The 26,545-nt window shown below is 38.9% G+C and overlaps 3 protein-coding genes across 5 annotated transcripts in view; 1 reads left to right on the plus strand and 2 right to left on the minus strand.

Moving 5' to 3' along the window:
* Positions 1-3,665: 3,665 nt before the first annotated feature.
* YBX1_1 (Y box binding protein 1) lies at positions 3,666-6,949 on the plus strand (the record flags this gene model as incomplete). The annotated part of the gene is made up of 4 exons (XM_035733858.2): positions 3,666-3,968; positions 4,001-4,165; positions 4,650-4,809; positions 5,015-6,949. 4 exons carry the CDS (start codon positions 3,666-3,668, stop codon positions 5,038-5,040), a joined length of 654 nt encoding a protein of 217 aa, XP_035586150.2. The 3' UTR covers positions 5,041-6,949.
* Positions 6,950-7,564: 615 nt separating this feature from the next.
* Positions 7,565-13,516, minus strand: BLZF1_1 (basic leucine zipper nuclear factor 1; the record flags this gene model as incomplete). 3 transcript variants are annotated; one of them, XM_051212788.1, is made up of 4 exons in its annotated part: positions 13,223-13,516; positions 11,789-12,273; positions 9,872-10,387; positions 7,565-7,946 (listed from the first exon to the last, which is right to left on the minus strand). In XM_051212788.1, the coding sequence occupies exons 2-4, from the start codon at positions 12,185-12,187 to the stop codon at positions 7,917-7,919; spliced, it is 945 nt and encodes a 314-aa protein (XP_051073392.1). In that variant the 5' UTR covers positions 12,188-12,273; positions 13,223-13,516. The 3 variants fall into 3 exon arrangements, with proteins under 3 accessions (XP_051073392.1, XP_051073393.1, XP_035586151.2); XM_035733859.2 differs by having other exon boundaries at positions 7,687-7,923; XM_051212789.1 differs by lacking the exon at positions 9,872-10,387 and having other exon boundaries at positions 7,565-7,923.
* Positions 13,517-26,091: 12,575 nt separating this feature from the next.
* MS3_00010077 (uncharacterized protein) overlaps positions 26,092-26,545 on the minus strand; it is a gene marked incomplete at its 5' end in the record, with an annotated part of 38,682 nt that continues 38,228 nt past the window's right edge. Inside the window, one exon of the mRNA XM_051218409.1 lies at positions 26,092-26,250. Within this exon, the coding sequence (XP_051073394.1) occupies positions 26,215-26,250 (36 nt within the window). The 3' untranslated portion in view covers positions 26,092-26,214. The remainder of the gene's footprint in view (positions 26,251-26,545) is intronic.

Raw genomic sequence — 26,545 nt, forward strand, 5'->3', positions numbered from 1 at the left:
AGGTTCTAGAACACAAACACACGTTCAGCCGCCCCACAATTGTAGTATTTCTCGACCTTAAGGAGGCATTCGACTCTGTTGATCGTGATGTTCTATGGCAGTGTTTGTCACTGAAAGGAGTACCAAAGCAGTACATTAACCTTATAAAGGCTCTCTACTCGAACACAACTGGTAGAGTGAGAGCTTATGGCGAACTGTCATCAGAATTGATTACCTCAAGTGGTGTTCGTCAGGGCTGTCCATTCTCTCTATTCTTGTTCAACTTTGTCGCCGACGTACTTTTAGAGATAACACTCTCCTCATTTAAATTTCCAGAGGTTGAGCTTCTACCAGGAGGTTCACTTGTTGACTTAGAATATGCTGATGACATAGTTTTATTTGGCGAAGACGCTGACAAAATGCAGAGTTTTCTGACCACTCTAAGCAACAATGCAAGCATGTTCGGGATGCGATTCTCCCCCTCGAAATGTAAAATGTTGCTTCAGGATTGGGTTGCATTGACACCCGAACTAATGATAGGGAGTGAAGTAGATGAGCGTGTCGACCGCTTCACTTATCTTGGAGTCTCGTCAGTACTTGTGGTCTGATGTGTGGCGAAATCTCAGCACGGATACAGGAGGCTCGACTAGCTTTTGCCAACTTGCGTCATTTATGGTGTAGGCGAGATATCCGTCTATCAACCAAAGGACGTGTTTACTGCGCAGCGGTTCGTTCCGTCCTACTTTATGACAGTGAAACATGGCCGGTAAGAGTAGAGGATATCCGTAGGTTACTAGTGTTTGATCATAGGTGTCTTCGAAATATTGCTCGTATATCATGGGACCATCGAGTAAGTAACGTAGTTGTTAGGAAATGGGTACTAGGTAAGGATGACAAATCAATTGATGACGTAGTGAAACTTCATCAGTTGAGATGGCTGGGCACGTGTTTCGTATGCCCAATGACCGACTGCCTTGACGTGCGATGTTCAGTGGTATAGGAATAGGTTGGAAGAAAGCTAGGGGCGGCCAGACCAAAACATGGCACGAATCCATGAAGTCACTGACAAGTGGACTGAGCCATGTTCGTAGGTGTAGACTACCTGGTTGGGGACCACGAGATGATAGCAACCGATGGTTAGAGACACTGAATGACATGGCTCAAAATCGTTTGCAATGGCGCAGGTGCATACACTCTTTGTGTTCTCCCAAATTTTGATCTCCTTATTCCTCCTTGTCTCTTATTTTTCTCCTCTCAAATTTGTTTCACTGTATTATACTCTTTAAGTAACATCTCCAGACACTAATCTTCCCAATTACTGCTTATACTCTTATTACCTCTACCACTACGGGATTTGAATCGACCACTGCATCTCTGTGCTAATGTGGTGTGGCAACTCGAACTGATGTACGTACGTACGAAGTTCTACGTTGTTACTGACTGACTTACCTAAAACAATAGTTAACTCTATCCATAATTTGGTTTTGTTAAATTTCAGCTATGTATATTTATTTTTCTATCCATTGCCAACGAACACCATTTTTATCCGTTGTTACAAACCAGGTGGAAAAACGGTCATCAAACAAATTCGAGGTCAAGCATTTGACTGAGAAACCGTACCCCACGATCATAGTGTTGAGTAGCCTTTTACTGGTATTTCCTCAAAAATTCTTCCCTACCATCATTTTTCTACTTTCAATACAGACTTTGAGTCCCTGTTGAATTCTGTTTTCACACGGTTTAACACCAATATGATCAATCACGCTGCAAGCGCACTGTATCTGCGTTTTACCTCTGAGTATTAGGGTACGGTATTTTGTAGTGAGTATAGATATGTTAATTTCAAGTGCTTAAATTACTGTCATAGCTCTCTATGAGAAGACTACCACACATAACCAATCTTACATCGGTGACTGAAGCATATGTAACGGCTTAGATCATATATTTAGATCACATGGAGTAGTTATATAAATCTTAACCAGCCCGCCTGGTGGTTTCGCAATCAGCGCAGTGCAAAATGACTAGGATGGATATGGGCATGATCGATCACATAACCTACAAGCCCGTTAACACAGACAGGACCGTAATAAGATTTAGTACTTGATAACACCTAAGAAGACATTCATTTAGGGAAAACTCGGAAGTGCTCGCACAATAATTTACTCAAAGTTTATATAGTTCGAATCAGTAAACCGTGAAATTTATCACTGCAGAAAATAGTTAAGACACATTTTACCGAGTCATTTACAAGAATAAATGACATTTGCTTCATTTCCGCATGTACTGAGGAAGGTCATTTCAGATGCAGTTTTTCGATCCTCCCATCATATATTAACTATCGTTTTTGCTAGTAAAATCAAAACTCAGCCTCAAACTTGTTCTTTAAAGGTACGAAACAAGGGGTATATGTTGGCCGTTTTCTTCATAAGCTTATCGTGGATTTCAAGCAGTATAACGAAATGTGCTGATTTAAATAAGTCTAGGACTTTGGCAAGACACAATCAAGAACTTAGATTTGAGGTACGCAGCATGAAATTGTATTGTATTATTATGACAGGATAAAACAACATAAAACATCCAACTATGCAACCGCAACCAGCGTATCTCATTGCCTTCTAAAATTTAAATACCGTCGGGAGTTATCTAGCAGCTGTTACCACAACTAGTGATATTCGGAGCAAAATGAATGAACTCGAAAAAATTCCACAACATGGGGACAAATAAAACAGTTCAAGATTATGTGGAAATTTCCTCCGTCGAACTGACCGAAAATGCGCCTCAACGTTATCATTGCAAGGTTTACTCGGACGGCATTTTTGTCACAGTAAGCGTAAGACTTCAAATAGTAGGGTACCAGCACTCCCAAATCATTTTCAACTTCAGATACTTCTAGAGAAGAGTCTTCTAAGTTGTAACTATAGTCCGCAACATGTCTGAGATGGACTACTTTACACTTTGAAGTATTAACGGTAGGTCCGTCATCATCTGCCCAACTTTGAATTCGAGTCAGATCCTCCTGAACTGCCAGTTTATCCTCTTGGTTGCGTATCACTCTCTCCAAAGTTTCACATCATCAGCAAAAAGTAATAAGTCAGACGATACCTGCTGTGGAAGATCGTTCGCATAAATCAAGGGAGGAGAGGCTCTTGAACGTGACCGTGGGGGGCCACACTATGACATTCCATAGCCTGAGAGAAGGTGAAGCTAACCCTAACCTCAAAATGTCGATTTCTTAGATATGAAGTGAATCAATCAAAGATGGTTCGACACCTAATCGATTGAGCTTATTGGTAAGATAAGTATTGTTGGCCCTATCAAAATTTTTTGAGAAGTCAGATTGAAGTCCCCAAGAATCAGGATATGAGTGAATCCAAGACGATTGGAGCAGGATAATCCTGGTATCATGAGGTCTATCCAGAAGTATGTGCATTCCAGTTGGTAGCTGGGGTCTAAATGAGAACACCTGTAAAATGCACTCGAATTCACGGTAATATTCGAGCAATGTACCTGTTCTAAATCTCAGTTGTGTAAATGGATGAATCTTACTTCGAAACCTTTTACCTTGTGTTTTATTGAATAGCAGCAAATGTCTATCATTTTAAGCGGCACATAGTTATTGTCGTGGTTGATTGTTCGAAAGGCGTGTCCAATTGCTTGATTACCATCAGAGTGTGGGCTGACACACAATGGCAGACACTAGACCAGCTGAAAAAGATGAACAGCAGAAACAAAACACGCCACGCAAGGTGATGGAAGAGCGTGTCAAAGGCGTGGTTAAGTGGTTCAATGTGAAGGCTGGATATGGCTTCATCAACCGTCAGGACACATCCACGGACATATTTGTGCACCAATCGGCGATTTCACGTAACAATCCAGAAAAGCTTCAGCGTTCACTCCAGGAGGGGGAAGAGGTGGAGTTTTATGTTGTTGAGGGAGACAAGGGCGACGAAGCATCCGAAGTGACAGGCCCTGGGGGTGAACCTGTTAAAGTAAAATAAGTTGAGTGTCTATTCTCTTTTAGGGCAGTGTGTACGCAGCTTTGCGTGGACGTGGACGCAGCCCACGAGTGTTTAACATGCGTGGGAGAGGTCGTGGGATGGGACCTGGTGGATTCTCTAGCAATCAAGACTTTGTGCCTTACTACGGTCCTCGGGGTCGAGGCCGCGGCCGTGGTGGCTCAGAAATGGTAAGTCGGCGAAGCTTAGTATCTGGTTTGCAGTAAGTTCATGTAGGTGCCAGTCGTTGATTTACAGACTCAACCCCATGGTGTTCACATTCACGATTTCTGCCCATTTCATTCATGCCAAATCAAGATCAGCCCGCATTCCATACTCAGGTCAACATTGTGTTTTCGTCTCAACGATATCGACCGTTAATGATAATCTACTGCAGGACGTACATGCAATCCCGTTAAGTAAGCGCGATTTCTGCCTCAGCTTGAACCTTCAGTCCAGGCTTCAGGCCCATACGCTTAGATTTCGTTCCCATGGTGCTAAATTACAGGCCCCGGCACCAGTCATTTAAGGACAAACTTAACCCTTAATATAGATTACCAGAGTATGATTTGGAATCAGCTACAGCATTAAGATTTCTGTACTTTCACAGGGGATTGCTTTTCAATATGTCGATTCTCTTTCCAATTACTGATTTAACTTTCTTTTCGGCTTCAGTATGGAGGTGGTTACGAATTTATGGATCGTGGTGGGAGAGGCCGCGGGTTCCGTGGACGTGGAAGACCTCGTGGTCGTGGGTTTAGGGGATCCGGTGGGTTCGAATCTCGGGGTCGCAGTGGTCCTCGTGGAGGAAGAGATAATTATCATAACGAGGATGGTAAGTTGTCAGCTTGTTTCAGTCTATTCGACCTATCGATATTGTTTATGTGGTTTCGGCCACTTCGCTCTCTTGCCACTAAGGCCTGGTGCACGGCAATGGTGTGCTTTCGTTTCTGGTAATGATAACGAGTATTCTCTAGGCAATGCTACTTGTGATTTTGTGCTAATGCTTCATCCCTGTTCATGTTTCTCACTCATTTTAGGCTCACCGGATATGCGAGACGCTTAAAATCCTCTGGTCAAATACTGAGAAATGTCATTTTAGAAATCTATGTATTCTGTCAGCATTCATATATGCATGTCTACGTTTCAACTCAATTGTTTAATCATCCAACTTGCAGCACATTGGATTGTCACTTGTCTTTATGGTATTTCGGATGTACACCAACTTTTTCCCTTCCTCAGTTTCGACGTCTAACTGGTCAAACTTGAGTGTCCAATTTTTGAATCCAGAGTTCCTGTGGGTATATTCAACATGTTTCATTCGATCTTACAGCCTTAGCTTTCTGCGCTTTTCGATGCATTTCTTGCCTATCAGGGCTTTCCATCTGAACTTGATTACTTTTCTATTGTTTCATATCTACTTACTTCCGTCTGCCAATGCTTGAAGGTTCAGACCATTTGAGAAAGTCAGAGATCTGACTCGTCAGCCATTGGTGATTATACTTTTCTGTAGAATGTGCATTCTTCTGTCATCTTGTGTGGATATCTGGTGCTGTATGGTTTGACTTTTTTCGTAATCAAATATGCATTTTGATACTTGATAAAATTTCTTTAGAGTAATAATTTGCATTCTATTTCTCGTGAAAGGCTTGGGTATGTGTTTTGTGAGCGACAGTTCTATCTCGATCCCTGATAAGCGCAAAGTTAAGCTCATCAGTAAGATTGAGTCGTAATTACAAAATGTCCCTCACCACTAGCTCCGATATGTGGGGTCTATTGCGTCTCACTTTGAATTCGATTGCATCGACTTCAAAAGTGGCGTGTCCATGCTGGACTAAATAATCAGGGGTTCCACTCTTCGTCCTCGATGTTTTCTGCAACTTGACAGATGTCCGACGAGATAGCCTGACTGCACTGTTGCTGATGTACTGGAGGTGTCTTCGTGTGGGCTGTCATTTTGTGATGCGCGAAGAACGGCTGTGTCGCGTAAGGCCGGGTGTTCGGCTTAGTGGTATTGACTACCGCATACCGGGCTCGTCTAGTGTTATTTTTAGTGTAGTAGCAACATTTGCAGTCGATGGATCTTAAACTATTATAAACTGACTCACAGTCACGTGTTCATGATTGTGAAGTCATAGTTTGAATAGCCCTAGGTGATAAGAAGCCGTTTGTACATGTTGAATTGCGTGATATTCCAGCGAAGTATTTGTGTCTCATTTGTTTGCAGACGGTTATTGGTCTGTCGATGTGTGATGTTCAGTGGTATAGGAGTAGGTTGGGAGAAAGGGGCGGCCAGACCAAAACATGGCACAAGTCCATGAAGTCACTGACAAGTGGACTGAGTCATATTGGTAGGTGTAGACTACCTGGTTGGGGACCACGAGATGATAGCAACCGATGGTTAGAGACCCTGAATGACATGGCTCAAAATCGTTTGCAAGGGCGCAAGTGCACACAATCTTTTTGTCCTCCTAAATTTATTTCACCTTATTATACTCCTTAAGTAACATCTCCAAACCCTAATGTTTCCGATTACTGCTTATACTCTTATTACCTCTACCACTACGGGATTCGAATCGACAACTGCGTCTCTGTGCTAATGTGGAATGGCAACTCGAACTGATGTACGTAAGTATGAAGTTTTACGTTACTGATTGGTATGTGGTCTGAAATGTTAGCTGGGTATTAATGTACTGGCGTGCTCAATGCTGATGGTGAGGTTCGTCGTTTATGGTAGGTCCCACTGCAGTTTGGGCGACCGCAATTGTCCTTGCACCTTACATATATTTTGTGGCCTTATTTATAAACCGGGTAGACAACCGCACTTGCTGGTCGGCCAAAACGTCCCGCCAGCCTTTTGCTGGTAAATTTGTTTGAGATACATCTACGCATGGTGTTTTCTTTTAACTAAACATGGCTGTCATTTTAATACGCTATGCGGCATGTTCACTGAGTGCACTGTACAGAGTTTATGACAATACTGTCAGCCATTCCCTTAGGTGAAGACGATGATTTCCCCGGGACGGAGTACTCAGTGCACTGCGTCCAGCGGGCTTCTGGCGTCACGGTACGTAGCCAGAAGCAGATGGTGTCTCTAAGACAGGAACTTCGGTGGGTAGATGTGTTGTACAATCAGCGTTTGTTTCTAGCGGATTGACTGCTTCGAAGTAGCAACTCAAAGCGCACATGCTCTAATTAGGTTAAATCGTACCTATTTTATGCATAAATGAAATCATATTGGTATAACATACATAAGTAGTGTTTCTGATGTGATAAGGTGTTTTAGGTGAAGCGCTAATATGTCGGCCCCTAATGCCACGACGATGTTTTGGTGTTGTTCCGGACTGATGAGTTCAGATAGCCGGCCGTATTTGAGTCTCAAGACACTTGCTAGTAGGTGCTAATTCAACTAGTAAGCAGTATGTATTTACACTACAGTTACCGATTATCAAGTTACGATAGTAGTATACATCAAGCAGACATAAAAGCGTTTCAGTATGATTGATAACCCAAAAGAATCAGGAGAATGATATGGCTGATCCTGATTGTCATACTTGGCGTGAACACGAGAAAATAGTTGAAAAGGGAAATTCACACTAAATGTCTTAATTTATAATTAATCTGTAGCAAAATATAAAAGATTAAGAGGTTAGTTGTTATTTTCAAAAGGTAAGTATCACCATTATTTTTGGCGAAATGTTTGGAATTGAAATCATATCACAAGAACATCTCCCACACATTTTGAACAAGAAAACAATTCCAGATTATGCTTTCGTTTTCCAGTAGACTGAAATAATTCAAGTGTTTTCAAAAGTAAATCATCAGTTTCAGTTGTTTCCAGAGGAGGTATTGTAGACAGGGCAGTTGTTGAAGCACCAAATGCAGTTGATGTGGTGGGAAACATACGATCGTATTTAAGAATATTCTTATTGTTGACTCTTGTCAGAACCTATAAAAAGGAACATCAAAATACTATACATAATTATTAACCAAACTTTGTTTCAGTAAATTGAAAATCTAAGTGGTACAAAGCTGGAGACTATGTGTATGACACTTATTTTCAAGTGTTCTTTCAAACTCTCAATCAGACTAGATGTTTGTTTGTCACTGTCATATCAATGAGTTGCGCTGGAGTTTCCAATCAGCTTTAAATAAGAGAATATTTGGGTTACTGCTTGTTGAGTAGTCCGTCAGTATCAGTTGTAACGAAATAATTTACGGTAACCACCACCTGTTTGCTAGTGTACTGCAATTGAGAAATCTAAGGCTGATTTTCTTTATAAACTTGAGAAAGGCGTCTAAATTAGCATACAAAAACGATGCTTGACTGACAAGGTACCTCACAAATGATCAGTGTGACTATGTGAGTCAGTTTTGACCTGTCGAATGCGATTTCCGGTAATTTATCACATTTAAACTACCAAACTTTTGTTTTGTCGCAGGTTTTATCTTAACTTTTTCAAAACATCGTCACTCATTTAAGCTTCGAGAGTCATTAGGGTTGGAACTGATGACCGAGAAATTAGATCTATGCTATCATTTTACTACTCATTAACATCTTAATAACTAGACTAAATAAACATAAAATACATATGTAAGAAAAGAGAAATGACAGTGAAACAGCAAAAAGACTCATCAGTTTTACTATACTAGTTAGGGTAGATAAAGCATATTCCACACAAGAAATGCTGAGACAGTACACTGTTCAAGTAAGAAAACCGACAAAACACAAGGGTTTATTATTAGTCTGCAATTGTTGAAATACGACATAACACTTTATATAAATGGCTTCATCAAGAACTAAATACTTCCCTGTGCTTCTTAAATTTCACCGTATTTCCTAGGTTACATCAACTAAAAGTTGTAGTAGGAATCTGATTATTAGTTGACAATGACCTGTGTAGGACTATGGTAATTTGATATTGCCGTGGACAACCTTTCTCTGAATGCAGACAGCTCTGATTTCAAATCAGTGGATCAAACGATACGAGCATATTCTATGATTGACAGTGGTGATAATGTTTTCTTAACATCTGGAGTTTCATAGTGGACGAATAAATGTCAGTGACACCGTAACAATGTATTATTTCATTAAACCTAGCATTAATTGGATCGAGACAACTTAAGTGCTTCTTTCCGTCGCCTTTTACAACACTAACATATAAAGTTGCGCACGGGAATGCTGAACCAGGTTGGCACGCTTTACATCATCATAGGGAAAAGAGATCAACTGGAACGGAAGGATATTGAAAGGAATGAAAACAATATGAACCAAGAATGAAAAGCAGACACAGAGTAAAATGTTCAAACAGACTGTGAGTGTGGTTACGCCACTGCGGTCGACCGAGAGACATCACATAAAGTTTCCAATTATTGACTTATGCTACTTTGAGGATCTCCTTATAGAAGGCTCACACTTATCAACTAAACTAACAGTGACGTATGACATAGCTAGATAATGGTTCTGTAAGACGTCATATACAAGTACATGAATGATTACTATTAATTAAATTTCCATGTTCATCTAATATGTACGAAATAAGACAATGGATAAATAATTACTTAGAGGTTAAATATTAGTCAACTAATGCATTTTCCCAATCTCCCTATTTTGGGGAAATGGCACAAAACCCCAAAAATTTCTCCAGGTCTGGGGAAAATCCCCAAAGTTTCCTAAAAATAGGGAGATTGAGTTGCCATATTTGAGAACCAATAAAACATAGGATGAGAGCGAAACCAACGTGTGATTTAGGTGTACAAGGAGTTTTCGGAATCTGAGAAAGTTCTTCATTTATAAGTACCAAATATTTTGCTGGTTGATTTTAATTCTTACTAAAATATAAGTGCTTTGACTAAAGTTGGAAAACATTGCACAGGAATAAAGTACGAACACTTACATATTGTGCCAACTCTTCACCAACTGTATCTGAAGAGCATTGAATTGGTTGGATACTAGTATTTGGTGATATCGCTAAAGCCAAATCAAAACACAGTGATGTCAAGCTTAGTGTACTACATGTCTGATTATTCGGTTTATTTAGTTTAATATCGTGTTTATTACAATAATCAGATAACAAAGGGATTGCTTGACTTAGATATCGACGTATCTGTGCACGTTCACCAAGAAGATGCGCCAGCGCGTGTCGAGCTAAATGTGCCTGATGCACTGACATGGTGGCACGTTTAGCTGCTTCACCCGCTACAGCACGACTAGCAATACATTTTGTCTGCCATACATCAGCTACAATTTCGGCTGTGTTGGCGGCTTCTTGTAGAACAGATTTCTGATGGGCTAAACCTTCACTTTGACCACAAAGGTATGCATTACTACTGATTAAATCGATTAGCTGTTGAGCCACATTTAAATTACCAGACATAGCAGATACCAATAAGTTTTTTAAGTCGGCGTTAATCTGAAGAGAAATAAAGAATGGTGAACTAAACAATAAGAAATCTTCGTTATAAGTTTATGTACAAAAAAATTTGAAAAACCACGGTTTAGGATAAAGTATTTCCCAATTTTATGGACAATAATAATGAGAACACCACTCAGCTCATAAACACGAGATAGTATCGTAAAGTAGCTTGTGCGAAAAGTATACTGACGCAATCAACAAGGAAACACTACTCCTGATGAGATGGAGGAGCATGTAACTTGTGGTAGATTGGTCTCACACTAGGCATCAAAACCAATGAGGTATACTGAGAAAGTTATAAGCAGATATCTATGATTTCTTTTAGGAGAGACGGGGACTGAATCTAACGAATGATATCCTAACTCCAAATCAGACTGGAATGTGATGAAAATCATCCTAACCTAAAAAACTCAGTATCAATCCATGAGGCTAGTTAATAACTACCTGGAAAATGATTGCCGAAACAAGTGATATTCTACTGCAATTAATGTTGGAAATGGGTAATGATGTTGAATTCTAGATTTGTAGATTAAAACGCTGTTTACAGATTCTGAATTTCAATTCAAGTAATGATTAATCACGAAAACAGAAAAGTCAAACTAAAATCAGGTAACTTATATATCTCCTGACTCTGAGACTACTATTTGAATAAAACCAATTTATATAAACAAAACAATTGGGAATACTTGTTACATTTTTTCTACACGAAAAGATTTGGTTTTTTAATTAAAATACCATTAGCATTGATCAAATGCGTACTATAAAAAGTACAATTTGATCAATTAAGTTTACCTCGAAATTTAATATTATTCTAATTGTACGCGGTAAGTATTCTTATATCTACACATATTCCCACTACAATTGATTGATTATTCGTGGAAACACTACATTAGAACACCTATTGAGTAATCAATAGATACGAAAATAAATTTTACAGTCGTCGGTCATAAACTGAAGGTGCTCATTAAATTGTGGTCGCTAGTCTGGACTTTGTTTTGATATTGGGTGATTGGAGGTAATCAATACAAAACTGTGGACCTAGATTTGGTGATAGTTAACACATGTCAGGAAGGTGTACATGCAATTTTGAGCGGACTAATGCTCCTTGTAAGATTCTTGGATGGCATATTAACTCATACAACAATTCATTCGATCATTTAACTAACAAATCAGATCCACATTATTCGTCTAATCACTCTTATCGTTTGATCTGTAATGTCCGGAATATATTTTGTATCCGACGTGAAATATTGTGTTGTTAAATGAACCTAGTTCCACAACAGGATTTCTGAGAAAGTATACCAAATTAATCGAGGACCAATTTACTTTGGAATTATATGTATTTACAAACTAGGAATTCTTGATTTCAAATAAACTAAGGAAATGGAAATTGCTTACTTTCTGTTGTAATTCTAACGCCTTCTGAAGTGACTCTTTACTGTCATCCGTACCATCAGATGATAGATGTGGTGAATTTTGATTGGTAGATGCTAAATTACGCTGAGCTCTGATTATATCTTCAATATTAAATATAATGGTATGATTATTATCTGTTTGAGCTTCTTTATCTACTTTCATTGTGGGACTACACGAAAGATGAGCTGAAGAATTCGATTTAGCGGGTAGTGTAGGATAAGCATACACAATTGGTTTCAGGGTCTTAGGATGGTATACAAATGGTTTGAATGGAGTGATTGATTGCCAACGAACTTGATCACGGACGACAACTTTATCACATGCTATCCACTCCGCAGGTTTGTTCGCTTTAGATGGAAGGGTACACTGTTTCGTAATCATTTCATTTTTCTTAGAATATTGTTCTGCCTTCCGTTTTGTCACTCGAAAGGGAAATGAAGTTGAGTTAAACTGAAAGGGTTGTATATCTAAAAGTATTGTGAGTTGGACATAATATGTTGAGGTGCAATTTGCAGGATACAACATTGTAGAATACATAGTATTGACCGTAGATATTACAAAACTATTTAGTATGCACAAAAAAATGTGGCGAGTAAACCTAAAATACAAGACCTATTTCAATTAAGTCAATTTTACTACACAACTTCCCAAGACCCATAATTCCGGTACTAACCAAACAGTTAATTCTAGTTAGTGAAAATTCGATGTAGTCTGATACCTGGAGGGAGTGATGTTTACGAAAAAGAGAAGACGAAAAACGAATGTCCGGCGCTTTAACCAGGTTGGTGGATATGGAGAATCTACCTAGGGGAGTTAGGAAACCCTGATTCCAAACTAATGGTGCACTTCAGCTCCAGTAACCTAGAGGAACAAATGGCGTATGAACATATTGTTAGTCACCGGCTACCATGGGATTGCGTCTCCTAAAGTTGCTCCACTGCCTTGTGGACCGGACTTTTAGGTCAAAGGCCCCGGGTGTGGTCCCCTGAGAAAACCACCTGCGTCGGTTCGGGCACCCGGGCAGTATTGAAGCCCTCACATAAATCAATGATAACTGCTCAGTCAGTCAGTAACAACGTAGAACTTCGTACGTACGTACATCAGTTCGAGGTGCAATACCACATTAGCACAGAGATGCAGTTGTCGATTCAAATCCCGCAGCAGTAAACGTAGTAAGAGTATAAGCAGTAATCGAGAAGATTAGGGTTTGAAGATGTTATTCAAGGAGTATAATCCAGTGAAATGAATTTGCTACTGGCCTCAACGTTATTGTGTGGCGCATATCTATTTGGTGTACTCTTGTACCAATGCTTATGTGTTCAAATGAATAAATAAATAAATTTTCAAATGTAAATGTCAACCAGATGTTTAGGTGACTGAATGAGATACTGAAGGAAATACTTTGTATGGACTTACAGGCTTTCGGTAAGGACGAGGAAACAGCGATGTCAGGAGTCGAAGTACTGGACCTTCTATTTGAGGAGGCACGATAACTGAATAGTCTTATGAATGATAATAAGAAGTTTTTAAACCACTGAATTAAGCAGGTCGTGACCAATCAGAAATGCTAATAATGATTGCCAAGAGTGAAGAGGCTCAATATTTGAAAGAGAGTCCATACAACAACAGGTGACCGTCCCAGGCATTTTGTGGCGTCCTGTAAAAGCAACTAACCTTGAACTTAGCTCGGTAATTCACGTTACAATGATCGGTTCATTTAATGTAGTTAAATTAATACGTTTAGAACAAATCCCTTGGTCAATAAACTTAGACGCATTTGTTACACAATACGGTATAAATAAAATTTAACTAAGCATTCCAAAAGCAGGGACAGTCGTGACACTGAAAACTTATTGCAATACGATCCATTTGAGTACATGTTTGATTCACAAGCGAATGTCAGATAGCAAACTGTGGACTAATGTCTCTGAAATTGGAGTTAGACAGAAATCGGTCGTGATTTGCATAAAATTATAGAATATAGTCGCCATTATCCATGCTCGTAACTATTAAGTCCAGGACTCGGAGTCAATTAGACTACAAGCTCAGGATCAAGGTCCTTACAATTTACTGAAGTGAATCCTTCAAATTCACCGAACCGGCTTAGAGATCGAACATAAAACTTAGTTTTAATCTTCCTACACCAGGTAAAGACAGACAAGCATCACTAATATAGTCTTGGACAAATGTCAGCTGGCCCAAATAAGCAGAATCTCCCTTTTTTTCATAAAAACAAAGTCGCACGGGGGCGCTTCGGGAAAGAACGAGCTCTACTCAACATTAGTCGTACCCAGGAAAAAGTAGATAATGATTTTGCCGAATTATTTAAAATCATCCTTATGACAACCTGGAGACTAGATATACGACAGAAAATAGTGTGACTATGTTACGAATGAAGTAAGATATCCCCCACAAGAGTGAGGGAAACAGCGGTTGCACATCATGTATTCTATCATGACATTAATGGGAATTACAACCCATTTATCAAAACACGTACGTAGTTAATATTTTGACTGGGAACTTCTCACCTATAGCCAAGTAATTACCTATTGAATAAATATTAATAAAGCAGTTAATCGAACACAGAGCTTTTCTCACCACCACTTCCATGTACCTCAACGAGAGTTAATGAACCGTAAGTTGGAGTTTATGTAAGCATCACAGATAAAGGCTGCGAAATGTTGACAAAATGGTTCTGAAAGCAATCAGCGTCTGTCCACCAAGATTGATAAACTGATCGCGTACATTAAAAGCTCATCCATGTGTGAAGAACAGGTGCACCGACCACATAGACACTTTAAGTTTCGCATTCCTATTAAAAACACATGAGTTTCGTACTTTTAAAGTTGCTTTGGAGGAGCTTAAGTTTCGTGATCAGTTCGTAAGTTGTAACAGATGTTTCAGGACATTTTAGGTGGTCAGACTGTACGAGATCATATGTGATGATCCTCGTAAGTCAGCCAAAGCACGTCTAGGTTACTTGCTGACGCCGGAACTGGCTACTACTTATACTTTACGCGGAACTAAAAGTAAACTGGGTATCAGTAATTACAAATACTACAGGACGGCTCAAAATAAGTTCACATTACAGTGTTAATATACTTGCAGGTGTTCTGTATTCATGGTCCCGAAGTGCAACCTGTCCAGAAAAAGAAATAGCGCACCCCATAGATGTTGCAAGCCATGCTTTCTTGCACGATGCAAGAGATGAAGTCAATAAGCGTGGGTGGCGATCCAAAGAAATGGTGAGCTAAATGCACTTTAAATGTTTGATTAAATACCGATTTTTGTATTGATATTAGTTTGTGATGAACAGCAGTTATTTCTTGCTCATCGTATCTACAGCTGGCTTCGCAAGTGTTAACAGACGTAAGTTTTTCATTCCGATTATTCACAATGTTGTCATACCGTTGGTACGCCATCAACCTTTTTACATAACACTCAGGATTCATAAGTTGGATGATTGCCATGACACTTGTTTGTTTGCTAAAGAGTAACTTTTTTTCTTTTTGTAGAACCTTGTGATTGACAGTTCAGCGTCTACCTAACGTACTTCTCCGAAACATATAACCAGTTGAGATGGTGGATAAGATTCGTAGCTCAGGTGGATGATTTTGATGGAGTTTTGTTCTCTGAGCTGGAGGGTTTGGTCGTGGAGCTTTCATCGTCCTTCTGAACGACATCATTAGCACAAACTTCAGATCAAAGTCAATAAGAACCAATCAACATCGAGGTGTACAGAACAGGCTGCGAAACGCATATGGAGAAATTCGAACACTTCACTTCTATCTGAAGTTTGTTCTGATGATGTCGTTCAGAAGGACGATGAAAGCTCCACGACCAAACCATCCAGCTCAAAGAACAAAACTCCATCATATAACCAGTTATTAAGAAATGGAAAGGGTTATGTGTTATAGATAATTTGTGATTTATTAAACTTTAATAAGCATTTAAATGTGTGACGAATCAGTATTTTAATTACAGAGACAGACTGACCTTCGTTACCGACCGTAGTTAAATTGCTTTGACACTGCATTTACTGTGAGAAATTGACAGGAAAAGATGGAATACATGAGTAGAAACTTTTAGGTATTTATTATTAAATCTCCAGGCTTTTTCGAGGAGATATCACGTGATATCTATCGATAAATGTTGCGTTAAAACGAGACATTTTGTATAATTTCACCGAAAATGAGGAGGCTTTCGGAGTTTTATCAATAAATATAGACGGATTTCCCCAAAGTGGAATAAAATTCTGGGGAAATACTTGGGAAAACTCCAAAGTTTTGGAGAAATATAGGGGAAAACACAAAATGTTAATGAAATTGGCCAGATCTAGGAAAATTTTGGGGTTTTGGTGCTATCCCGTCAAAATTTTTAATAGCGTCTTCCTCAAAACGGGTCAAATTTCCCCAACTTGGGAGATTGGGGTGTCTGATACACTAACTCTGTTTAAAGAACCCTCTTAGTGGATACTAAAAATATCTACTGCAAACCAACAGTATTTAAAGAAGGATTACACGAATACCAATGCACCGGTCTTCATCAAAAAATGTTTTGATTGCACAATTGTGTAATATGAAATTATCAGCTTTGATTTTTAGACTGGAGAATGTCAGTGTTTATACTGACAATTTAGTAGACTTGATCTCGTGACTAGTTTCCATTGAGGCTACATCACATCAACTCCTACCGTCAGTTAACAATATGTTATTTACCTTCAATACCCGAACCCCCCTTAAGGCAACGCTCCTAGGGTATCGTCCACTGAAGGGGGTTGCGAGCACTTGAAGGTCAAACTGTCGCAGAATAATTGGTGCGTCACATCGACAATTCGTGGAAGTTTTCAGAAGCGGTCAAATCAAGACATTTTTAGATTTGAATTGAGTTCAACCACACCATGTCTGGTAACGTTCATTCTTCAAGTAACGAAGACGATGCCATCGTGATGATGCATGATATAGGACGAATCTTCAATGATATTATGTTATCTCGAAGATTTAAAAGTTGGGACAATTTTAAGACCTGTTCGAAAGAAGTACATAAGTTTATATGACTTTGTGGTTAGTAATTATATTTTTAGTATACGCGTACTAAGTATGTTATGTAAGTATGCAAAAAGAACAGTGAGCTTCGCTTTTCATAACGCATTATATTCAGATTTACTCGAAAGTACGAACATCTAAGGACGCATTTCCCACGGGCGTATGATTACTTAAAAGATTACTGGATTGCCAGGTAGTCAATGTGGGCTCGCTGTTACCGGCGACATGTATACCTAAGTATAAGTAATTGCTAGTCTGCGATGCAAACACGAAAAAACTATTACAGCAGCACTTGAACAATGAATTTTCAAGGACTTCGCGATACCATGTAACGCAAAATGGAAAAACCCCTATTCACCTAATTATGAAAACGGAAAATAGGCTTTCAAATTTATTCATTAATAATTTCGAATTTTGGTTGTGCACAGAGCAGAAATAAAAAAGTAGCGCAAAAACGGGTCGCGATACCCCTGGAGCGCTGCCCCCTTAATGACCTTTAAATTCAAATGGTTCAAATGGTTGTGGACGGGATAGAAGAAGCTTTCGCCTAACGGGCTTCCGTGTGTAGAAGCAGTGGATCTCTGATACCTTCAGACAGGAACATAATTATATTAACGATAAAAGAAGCAAAAGAAATTGGCTCAAATGGTTCAAATGGTTGTGGACGGAATAGAAGAAGCTTTCGCTTAACAGGCTTCGGTGTCTAGTAGCAGGAGATCACCAAATCCTCAAGACAGGGACCTAGGTATGTTAACAATAAAAGAGGAAAACAAATTGGTAAATCATAGTGTGATGCTCTCCTTGGTCCTTAAGAATAGGTCAAGTTGCCTCTTGAAGGGCTCCTGAGAAGTCGCTTGGACTAGCTCGGCTGGCAGCGAATTCCAGCATTTGACAACTCTTAAGGAGTAGAAGTTGTGTCTACATTCCGTCTTTCTATGTTGTGTTTCCAGTTTCTGGGTGTTACCACTTAGGTTAGTGTTGGAACTAAGCTTAAGTAGGTGTTTGAGAGGATGTCCAGAAGTGTTAAGAATACTATAAGCCATTAATAAATCACATCTAAGACGCCTATACTCTAATGGGTAAAGGTCTAGTGAATGGAGGCATTCTTCGTAAGGTTTAGATTTGAGTCCTCGAACTGATTTCGTGGCTCGACGTTGGATACGCTCCAAAGTGACCTTGTCCTTTTGGAGTGAAGGAGGGAGTACTATGTTTTCGTACTCTAAATGGGGACGGATGAAACTATTGAAGATTGTGTGGAAAGTTCGTCCGTCAAACTGTCCGAAATTGCGCTTCAACATTACCAGTGCAAGGTTTGCTCGGAAGGCATTTTTGTCACAGTTAGCATAAGACTTCAAATCATAGGGCACCAGGACTCCTAAATCTTTTTCGACTTGGGATACTACAAGAGAGGAGTTTCCTAAGTTATAACTGTAGTCTGAGACATGTCGCAGATGGACTACTTTACACTTTGAAGTGTTAAAGGTAAGTCCGTTATCGTCTGCCCAACTTTGAAGTCGATTCAGATCCTCCTGAAGTGCCTGTATATCGTCTTGGTTGCGTATCTCTCTCCAAAGTTTTACGTCGTCAGCAAAAAGTAATAAGTCTGACGTTACCTGTTGAGAAAGATCATTTATGTAGATCAAGAAGAGAAGAGGTCCTAGTACTGAGCATTGGGGGACCCCACTAGGACATTCCATAGCCTGAGATAAAGTGAAGTTAACACTGACCTTAAAATGTCGATTTTTCAGGTATGAAGTGAGCCAATCGATTAGAGGTGGTCTGATACCCAATCGTTTGAGCTTATTGATAAGACATGTATGGTTAACCTTATCAAAAGCTTTTGAGAAATCTAGGTAGATGATATCAACCTTCCCCTTGTGGTCAAGGATGCTTGTCCATATAGACCATATAGATTCCTCAAGATTGTTAAACTCCAGGTTATGAACTTGATGCACCTTCAGGCAAGAACGTATGTAAACAGCTACTCCGCCCCCAATTCCTGATTTTCTGTCATTGCGGAACAAAGTCATCCCAGGTAATGCTAACTCATGGTCCGAGAACTTAGAAGATATCTAGGTTCCAAATATTCTTATCAGATGGGCCTTATTAGCACTGCTAAGTTCACGTAGTTGATCCAATTTGTTTGGTAGACTCGTGGCGTTCATATATAAGCAGATTATGCTTTCAATTTGAAACGCGTGAGCTTCTTCCTGTTTTTCTGTATGAGCCTTACGTGAATGGACAGGTAGCCCACCTATATGAGGTTTGCCGAGGTGGTAGGTCCTGTCCTTTACACGTTTTTTATCGTCTAGACAGTTCACAGGTGGAATGATCAGCCCCAACTTGCCTTTGTGTTTGGTCCTAGCTTCGTATGGCCTATCCGGGTGCATGTGGATTCCAGTTGGCAATCGGCGTCTGTTGGTACGAAATGATTCCAGAGTTGCAGCCGCCATATGGGAAGATGGGAAGTTTATCTTCATTAGACAAGGTCTAGAATCACCATCCTTCTTGGCTAGTCTCGTCACATGGTGAGTCAGTATGTTTTTGAGCCTCAAGGACTGTTTGATGAATTTGCATTCCCTGATGTCAGTCTTTGATTGAGTAGGGTCTGTATTTTCCAGTATACCTTGCGCGATTATATTCCTCCCGCGGAAAAACTGATCGCGAGTTTCTTTGGGGATGTTCCGGATGAGATTGCGCTCAGAATACGGTATGTCAGGCAGTATTCTTACATTCCCATCTGATTTCAGTAAATGACTCGCTAGTAAGACATCCTCTACGTCGGTAGCATTCTTAAGTGTTACACAAAGTAGCCTCGGGTGATTTTGATGCTTAGATTCCTTTCCCCGAGTGAACCATGTGACTGTCAAAGGCTCTATTCTTGGAAGTCCAAGTTTGTTGTTCAATTCTCGCCAGAGCATCCTATCATTTTCGTCCTGCAAACTGAGAGGAAGGTCAGGGTTGTCTTTAAAGTTCATGACTATGAGAGAGTCATCACGAACCGTTATTGTCGTCCCAGGTTTTCCGGTGCGTTCAGATTTAGCACCTTGTTGTTCGGGGGTCGAAGCACGTTTATGAATCCTTGGCTCTTTGATGAACAGATGGACAATCTTGGGGGTAGACTGTACGAACAGATCACCAGTTGACTTACATTCAACAACTGGGATGTTCAACTTAGACTGTGACGCCTGGCCCTTTTTAGCTCTATTGACATGGGTCCAATCTCCTACAGAGTTTTTGGGAACCACTGTCGCGTTCAAGGACCTTGAGCTGTGAGACCCAAGTTTGCTGATGGAGTCGAGTACTGTCGTCGTAATCATGGTGCTAAGTTTCAGCGTGTCATCATTAATGCTGTTGCATGCTCCGTCGTTGGTAGACCTGTCGACATTCCTGTTCTCGTTTTCAATGCGCTTTCTTATTTGTCTACCCACTTTTTGACTGTCTATTCCCAAGTTTGCAGACAACTTACTCTGCAGACCTGTCAGTGGGACAATGATATTACTCAGCAAGACTGCAGCATCCGTGCTGCACATAACACATTCCCACTTATGATCCAACTTGCTGAGTCTGTTGTAAGCAGTTACTGTGAGATCTGTGCACGCTTCGTGGAACCAACCTTTGCAGTTGTCGCACTGCATGCCAGTTGTAACAGTAAAACGGCATCCAGGTCGTTTGCATGAATTTTTCATGACTGTATTGTCGTAAACTGTGTTGTAGATGCTAGCAAAATCATAAGACCGTAAAAATACACTAAAAACTCACTGAAAACGGACAAAAAAGGATAAAACGGATGAGATAGACTGAACTAGTCTTTACGTGAAAAAGTGGAAAAAGAACCGAATGGTAGGCTGAGGCGAAACCACAGTTATTTATTAAATTGGGTGAAACTCAAAAAAGTATTCTACCGAACGTTTAGCTCAGGATAGATTCTTTTGGACAGAAATGGTACTTCTGTTGCGTAAGAGCACAGCAAAAGTTTGATAAATGCAAATCACGTTAGGACTAAACTTCCCGTTCATAGTAAGATACTATCCTTAGTCTTTATTAATATTAAAAAAATTATTCCCTTTGGTAAATTTCGCCAATGCAACGAGAATATGAAGTTTATTAGAATTATGTGATATATTTGGGCAATGCATTTTGAACAATCTGATCATACATATGCTTGTTAAGACATTTTTACATGAAAACTAAAAGGTCACCTAGACAGGTTGAAGGTAAGCCGCAAAGAAAAATAAAGTGCACAAATACAATGTGACAACCACTCTTGATAATAAATCAGTATTGCCAGAGTAGGTTAAGTGTAAGGACAAACTGTTTTTGAACGCATAAATGGGGTTTAAATTTACGTATAGGCAAGGCTTCAATAAACCTTAGTATACGACCTTGAAGGCTTTTGTATAACACTGCAAATGCTGACTTGACGTCAACCTTATGATCAGTCTCAATTAAATGTTTCGTAATGGAAGATGATGTCTGTATATTTTGTGGTCTTATTTGACCATTGGAATCCAGAGTGGTAAGCACATGGTTTCTGTGCAATTTAACGTTGTTATTATCATTTTGTTACAACTTACCTTTGACCTGTCTAGTTGACCTTTCAATTTTCATACAAAAATGCCTCAAGAATATATCGAGTTTCATCTTAAACGACTTCGGGAAATTCGCTTGGACTAGCTCAGCTGGCAGTCGATTCCAGCATCTGGCTACTCTTAACGAGTAGATGTTGTAACTACAGTCCGTTCTGATGTCGTGTCTCCAGCTTCTAGGCGTTACCCTCAAGTTTTGCATAACAACTAAGCTCAAGTAGGCGTTTGAGGGGGTTTCCAGAAGTGTTAAGGATGCTGTAAGCCATTAGGTCACCTCTAGGACACCTGTACTCTAACGGGTATTGGTTCAGTGATTGGAGACACTCTTCATGAGACTTGAATTCGAGTGCCCCAACTGATTTCGTGGCTCGCTGTTAAGTGCGTTCCAGAGTGTCTTTATCCTTTCGGAGTGAAGGAGGAAGTACTGTGTTTTCTCAGATACCGTAACCGCCCAAATCTCTCCTTTAGGGATTTTGAGTGCAAAATTATAAAAGAAAAGGTGATTTGATAATTGTAGTGCTTCGTGTCTAGTCAGAAAATACTTTGTTTGCTTGGGAAGCATGCGGAGTATCTGAAGTGTTGAGGAGTTAAAAGAGAATACGAAAAGAGTTAGTCGATGTTACGTCCTTGATCTGTCTACCCTCTTTTGGTGCTGAGGATACTTATCTAATTCAGATTAAGACCTTGGCGCGATAGACTGACCGATCTAACCTTGAGGCTAGTACGCGGGAGTTCGAAATAGGGTAGAGAGAAGAAAACTATCCTATCACCTGATTGGCTGACAAGCATACGAATGAGAGAAGACAAGACAAGTGGAACACTACTCGATCTATTCCCGATATCCTGATTTCAGATTAGTGTAAACAAATACATGAATAAATAGGTGACTAACCCGACCACCACGTACAATAATTAGGGAAAATACAATTACATCCAAAGCTGGGAATTAGAGTAGAAAATAGGGTGCAAAATACTGTGTTTAAATTACAATAGCTTCGGAGCAGAAAAGGGTACAGCTATGTGGCGACTAATATTTTAGAATATAAGAGAGAGATATTAGGCACTGAATAAAATCCCCACAATCGAATGACAGATTCTTGGAAAAAGTGGATAATTTTGGTAACAGTGGGATGACGACTGTGTCTTTCTTGGAATTAATATAGCAATAATGAAAATATGTACGATACAAATTAGTGGAAATTCTATACGTTTAAAGGTAGAAGCATGCTGTTATAAATTTTTAGATGATAATAGTAAGGATTTAACTTCACCACGCCTTGTCAAAAATGAATTTCAGGCAATTCCTGCCGAACACTGGTTACATAGAGAATATAGCTGACGAATTCGTTATACTTAATTCCGTTTCTCGATAATTTGATATGGCTTCTTTTGAACCTTTTATAACGGTGATTAAGACGTACATCATTCCTCGAACTTAAATCCACAATACGTTTTCAACACTTCCGAATAAAGACATCAACCTCATATCGAAGGCCACAAGACACTCGTCAAAGGTTACAGAGCCATGACATAAAACGTAAGATGTTCGACTCAGTAAGCTATGGTTTTTCTCGTTTAGCTACACAAAAGTGAAGTAGCTTCGCCACAATCTACAACGAATTCTTTAGTCCAATTCTTTTAACAAGACAATCCCACCTGACAACCATCATGATGATCCGCTAGGAAATTCATCAGAAGGAAAGTAATCGCGCGAAATCCCATTTTTCCTCACTACGCATCTGTGATCTAGTTAATCTTAAGATAGAAACTCGTGGATTGTGTGAAGATGGAAGTACAATGAAGGATAACGTGTCTGTTATTATGAACTAAGTAATGGCAATTTCCTGTTCCTCGAATAGTTGAGAATGATAAGAATATCCATGAAATGGTGCCTAGGCCAACCTACAAGGAATATCTGCCCATGGTGTGTTTCGTGTTATAACAGTTAATATAATTCATTTCATCGTTAAAACTGTTTAGTGTATCTAGACAGCATTCTCTCTTCGTAAATTCCAACTCTCAAATTCAAAAATGTTTCTAAAGTTCATATGCAAAATGGTGGTAATTAAAACCAAATCGTACCATAGCTGATCTCAGTTCGTATTGAAAACAATAACCCTAGTTTGCGAACCGAGCTCACAACCATTACTAAACTCCTGAGACCTAATCCTTCAAATTACAGCTCAAGTCAGTTGGTGACAAAAACCTCATAGGATTATGACGTGGACTGATGACATTACCCGAAGTCCTAATTTGTAAGACTAACTATTTTCACTTACCATAAAAAGTAATTCAGAACAAGAGTTGATTATTCTGGTCAAGGCTACTACTTTACCGTTATTTTTCTACTTCTGTTGTTAATTATTTCACAGCTAAACATTGATCCCTGATTAGATGACAAGTCGCTGAAGATCGTCATCATAGTTTACTTTTAACACAATAGTGTGACAATAACAGGCTATTAAAAATTACACTTAATTTGTTTCTTAATTACGTTACACTGAACTATCTAATCGTTATGTTTTGTGGATGTTTATTTCACGTGACAAACCTTCATTCAGAATCCAAACTGATATGACTTAGTATTTCTGAGTTGACCTACTACACGTCCAACTAGCACTAGTTAACTCCTAAGTCTCTAATGAACCTCAGTTTTGTAGCTTCTTACCTTCCCTTTCTCCTTGAGTCCAGAAGTCAGTAAATCAGCCTCCATCACAAAATTATATTTTAAGCAGATTTAGTTTACATACGACCATACAATATCACATTACACCATAAAGTGAAAAGTAAGTATACATTAACGACCGAAAAGTGACTGTTAGTAGGAGAGACAGTAAGTGAGAAAACTGACAACAGATTAGGAATGGTAAATCTTATAACAGTAGTTAGTGAGTTAATCGAAAGTTTAGGACAAAAAGAATATATATAAATAACAACTTAATTAATTATCGATAAGACGTTAATATATAAAAGAAATGTTTGCAAATTAGTCCTGGAAATTACCATTCTTTTAATCTTCGTCATAATATAACACCACTATCCCTTAATACTATTACCTAACATTACATGTTTAACAATCTAAATTTTATTCCGTTGTTTATTTATTTAAACTATTTCATCTCTCTTGTACCTGTCACAATTCATGTGTATTTCAACATAGAATGACTAATGGGATCTCATCATGACGAAGTGATATTTACTAGTATCAGTGACATCTTCTGGCAATTGAAACAGATACAAAAAGAACTTAGTGAGACTATAATTTGTGGACGATCTTAGAATAAATCTTGGGTGACCCAGAAAAATGTCAGGCAATCGGAAAAAAGTTGATATAGTGTTTAACAGAAAGCCAAAAAAACTGTAAAGGATGGACTTCTTTAATATGATTTTAAAACTTATGGATGTTAGGTATAGGTTCTGCTGTTATGAAGTCATAATGCGTACGGTACAGAAACTCACCGAAGTAACTTCACAATGATCGACCTCTGGAGCGATGATAAAGTCAGAGAAGTTATTCTAGCCTAAATCGAAACGCTACTATGTTGTTGGAGTTCATCAGTGGTGGGGTCTACAAGATGTCTTTTGTGAACGACGAAATGGTGTGTGTCCAGGCGTGGACAGGGACGGGTATATCCGCTAGTCGTCCGTATACATAGCGGTACTAAGGTGGGCATACTTTTGTACAATTGGTACCAATGTTGTAGCCTTTTAGTTTATGGCGTGTTGGGAATGTCCCTTTTGCAGTATTTTATGATACATATATAAAACATGCTAAGTGAATTTAAGGAACTGCTGCTCACTCAGTCTTCTTTCACACCTCTTCCTTTACTAAATTTGCACTTTCGGATGACGGCTTCACCCATTTCTGTCAGGTGAACACTGCAATAACAAATAACCAAGATTCCTAACAATCCCACCTTTTGTAAGCACTCAACTATAACATTCATAGTAAAATGGTCTTAGGTAAGCACTTGGCATTAGAATAAGCGTCGCGATCTTGAGATTGCTTTCTCAGTTCTGACTGGCTCGTTCAAAAATCCCAGTCAAGAAAAGAACCTAGATCGCAACTTACTTATCACCCAAATTATTGCAACTTGGTGGTTAGAAAAACCCCATCGGATCTAACCAGAGATCTGCAACTGTCCCTTGCTTACATGAAGATAAGGTAGCTAAGAAACCAATTGGTTTATACTAGCTCTCCACCAGAACATTAGAAGAGCATGAAGTTTCAAATAGCTACTCCAGTCGGTTTTAGGTTACCTTCTAAGGGATGGATATTGAAATTATTTCTGATAAACATGCTTCTAACTGATAGGGTAAATAACATTATTGACTGATGGTAAAAATTGATACGATGTAACCTCAATGGCAACTAGTCACGAGATCAAGTCCACTAAGTTGTCAGTATACATAGTCGGCTGCTTATAAATCAAAGCTCTTGATTTTATATTGTGCGCAACCAAATCATAACAAACCATTAGCAGGCATAAAACGGTGTCGGAATTTGAGCATCGTTTAATAATCCTTTACACAATAACTGACCTAAATTTGCAATTTTTCTGAATATTTGGATCTATTAATAAATCGTTTTACGGAAGTATACATTCTTGACCACACTTATCTTCGATACTTATTCACAAAACAGAAAGACTTTATTTTGGATGAAAACATCCAAATATAATAATAAATAATGTTTTCAATTGAATCTTGAATAGTGTAAATCATATATAATAACTGAAGCTTAAAAAGTAATAATATTAAACATTAGTCTGGTTTATACTCTTCGTTTCATTAATTGTTCGCGGCGAATCTAAACAACAGAAAAACGGATGAAAAATTGAGAAGAATGAAAAGATTCAACTTAATTATGCATCTAACGTAGGAAAATTTAACAAATCTTAGAAATAAAATTAACCGAAGGTATCCTTAATGGTAGTACAGTTCCATCATCAGATAGCAAATATAATAATGAAATTGTTTTTATTGTTGTCCGTAGTTTATTTGCTAAGGACTAATATTAAGTTACAATTCAAGTGGTAAGATATTCTACTGCAATGAGAACCAACTTTAGAAACACTTCAACATATGAATTGTTTGAATATATA

Source organism: Schistosoma haematobium, chromosome 1 (assembly GCF_000699445.3).
Source record: "Schistosoma haematobium chromosome 1, whole genome shotgun sequence".
In the NCBI taxonomy this organism is placed as follows: Eukaryota; Metazoa; Platyhelminthes; class Trematoda; order Strigeidida; family Schistosomatidae; genus Schistosoma; species Schistosoma haematobium.